General features: G+C 46.9%; 1 protein-coding gene across 1 annotated transcript; it reads right to left on the bottom strand.

Annotated features, from left to right (window-relative positions):
* Positions 1-208: 208 nt before the first annotated feature.
* LOC144837738 (uncharacterized) lies at positions 209-1,689 on the bottom strand. Its single transcript, XM_078692973.1, has 2 exons — positions 1,633-1,689; positions 209-1,503 (listed from the first exon to the last, which is right to left on the bottom strand). The coding sequence occupies exon 2, from the start codon at positions 1,456-1,458 to the stop codon at positions 211-213; it is 1,248 nt and encodes a 415-aa protein (XP_078549099.1). The 5' UTR covers positions 1,459-1,503; positions 1,633-1,689; the 3' UTR covers positions 209-210.
* Positions 1,690-2,596: the final 907 nt, after the last annotated feature.

The following is a 2,596-nucleotide window of genomic DNA, read 5'->3' as shown; positions in this document are numbered from 1 at the left end:
AAGTTCCATCTGCTTGTTGGAGGTTCCTCCTGGCCTTCTCCAGTCCTGGTCGCCTTTCTCTTGGTATTTCGTAGTAAATATTAGAGGACATGACAGTGTCGGAAGCTCCCGTATCAACGAGTAGGGTAGTTTTGATTCCGTTGACCTCGGCTGGTGCGTAAAGTCCTTCCATGGGGGTGTACTCCGAACGTGTCCTCTTTTCTGGCACGTCTATGGTTTCGCCGTCGGTGTTTCTCCGCTTCTTTGCATCTGTTTGGAGGTTGGGTCCTCGGTCTCTCCCAGCCTTCCCTTGACCCCTGGAGTCGGCTGTCCGTCGTTTCCCGATTGGCGCTGGAGAGCCTCAGGACACATCCGTGCAATGTGCCCTTCCTGGTGGCAATTGTAGCACTGTATCGTCTTTCTTCGCTGCCGCATATTTCTATCCTCTCGAGGTCGGTTTTCCACTGCCGGCGACGGCGTCCAATTCGACCGCTGGTTCGCCTCCATTCGTTCCATCCAGCTGGTTATTCTCCTCTCGAAAGCCGCCTGCCTCGACTCTTCCTCGGGTATAATTGGCCTAACGTATTTCGCAGGCTGTCTCAGGGGGCGTTCCTCTTCCAATTTCACGAAACTCTCAGTGGCTAACGCCGCTCGTATAGCTTCGTCTAGGGTGGAAGGTGTTGCTCGGAAGATTCCTTCCCTTATTTCAGGTCTTCCCACTGCCTCCATGTAGTGTCCTTTAGCTAGGCGTTCCACCCCGGCCTCGTCAAATTCAGGATATGCCAGGTATGCCAGTTCTCGAACAGCCTGCCCCAGTTCTTGTAGACTCTCTTTTGGTCCTTGCCTTCTCAGTCGTAACGACATCAGGTGATTTTCGGCTTTCCGTCCCGGTCCGAACCTCTGTTCCAGAGCATCCAGCAATTCTTTGTAAGTTGTCTCCCGTCCTTGGCTAGCCCCGAGGACCTTTAGAGCCTGCCCCTTCAGACTTGCTTTTAAGAATGCTCCAGCCTGTTTATCGTCCCAGGAATTCGCAGCTTTACACGCCTCAAAGTGTTGTGCGTAATCCCTCCAGGGTGTCTTCCCTTCGTATCTGTCTGGAGTTATGATTGGTTTTTGGAAGTCTCTTCCGAATTTCTTAGTGAACGCCTCATGTCCGACTATCCTCGGCTCTCTAATTAAGGGCCATGGCGTTGATGGAGCTGACATCGGCTGTGTAGTCCCTTTATTCTCCGTAGAGTGTACCCTTGGTGGCCCGAAAGAAAGTAAGCTGCTCGGAGCCCCACTCGCCCCTTCCGGTTCTGCTGGGGTCCTCAGAAAGCTGCTAAAGTCAGGCACTGGTCTGGGGACTGGCTCAGTCACTTCAGTCTTATTCACATTGGCAGAATTTATCTCCTCTTCCAGTCGGCGTACCTCCTGGCTCCAGTATTCCAGCGAATCTACATCCGCCGACGGTGGTTCAACATCGAGGAAGTTTGCCATCTTATATCTCTATAATTGTTCCTAGCGAGAATAGAATACTCGCACCTTCAAACGAACGATAATTCCTAGCGAGAATAGAGTACTCGTACCTTCAAACGATAATAATTCCTAGCGAGAATAGAACACTCGCACTTCAAACGATAATAATTCCTAGCGAGAATAGAATACTCGCACTTCAAACGATAATAATTCCTAGCGAGAATAGAATACTCGCACTTCAAACGATAATAATTCCTAGCGAGAATAGAACACTCGCACTTCAAACGATAATAATTCCTAGCGAGAATAGAATACTCGCACTTCAAACGATAATAATTCCTAGCGAGAATAGAACACTCGCACTTCAAACGATAATAATTCCTAGCGAGCATAGAACACTCGCACTTCAAACGATAATAATTCCTAGCGAAAATAGAATACTCGCACTTCAAACGATAATAATTCCTAGCGAGAATAGAACACTCGCACTTCAAACGATAATAATTCCTAGCGAGAATAGAACACTCGCACTTCAAACGTAGGCCTCCCGTAACAACTTCCGTAGCAAAGCAATCCCACTTCTGACACCAATGTAACGGATTCTTTACTTGTTGTAGGTTGTTCGTCTGTCGGTCAGGCCGTCAGAGTCGCTATACGGAACGAGGAAAATAAAACTACATCCACACATAAATTGGAGTCTTTCATTTATTTCTTCAAACCTTATACCGTACCGATCTCCCAACTATCTTCTACTAACCTTAAAAACACGTCTACCTCACTTGTTGAAACCCGAGCTAAAACTAACTACATTGGGCGAATCATGGCCATCACATGGCCGTTCCCCATCTATTTCCACCAGCCAATCAGCTTCCATACAGAAGTAGGCCTGGTCGATTATCAAAATGGGGTGGCACCACACCTAATTCGTTACAATATTATTGATTGCTGTAGTTATAAACCAGGCAAAGAGGGATGGATTGATCCTATAACTTGGTTACAGGAAGGCACCATAGATACTGGTTACCAGGATGATGACATTGTAGAAGAAGCTGGCCAAGATGATAACCAGGTACAGTAAGTTTAATATTGTTGATTCGGTGTACATTATTAGAATTAAATGCTAGTGTTTTTTGTTTTCATATACTGTACATACATTAAT

This window comes from Antedon bifida, chromosome 3 (assembly GCF_963402885.1).
Source record: "Antedon bifida chromosome 3, ecAntBifi1.1, whole genome shotgun sequence".
Classification (NCBI taxonomy): Eukaryota; Metazoa; Echinodermata; class Crinoidea; order Comatulida; family Antedonidae; genus Antedon; species Antedon bifida.
This window is presented reverse-complemented; position numbering and strand designations above follow the sequence as displayed.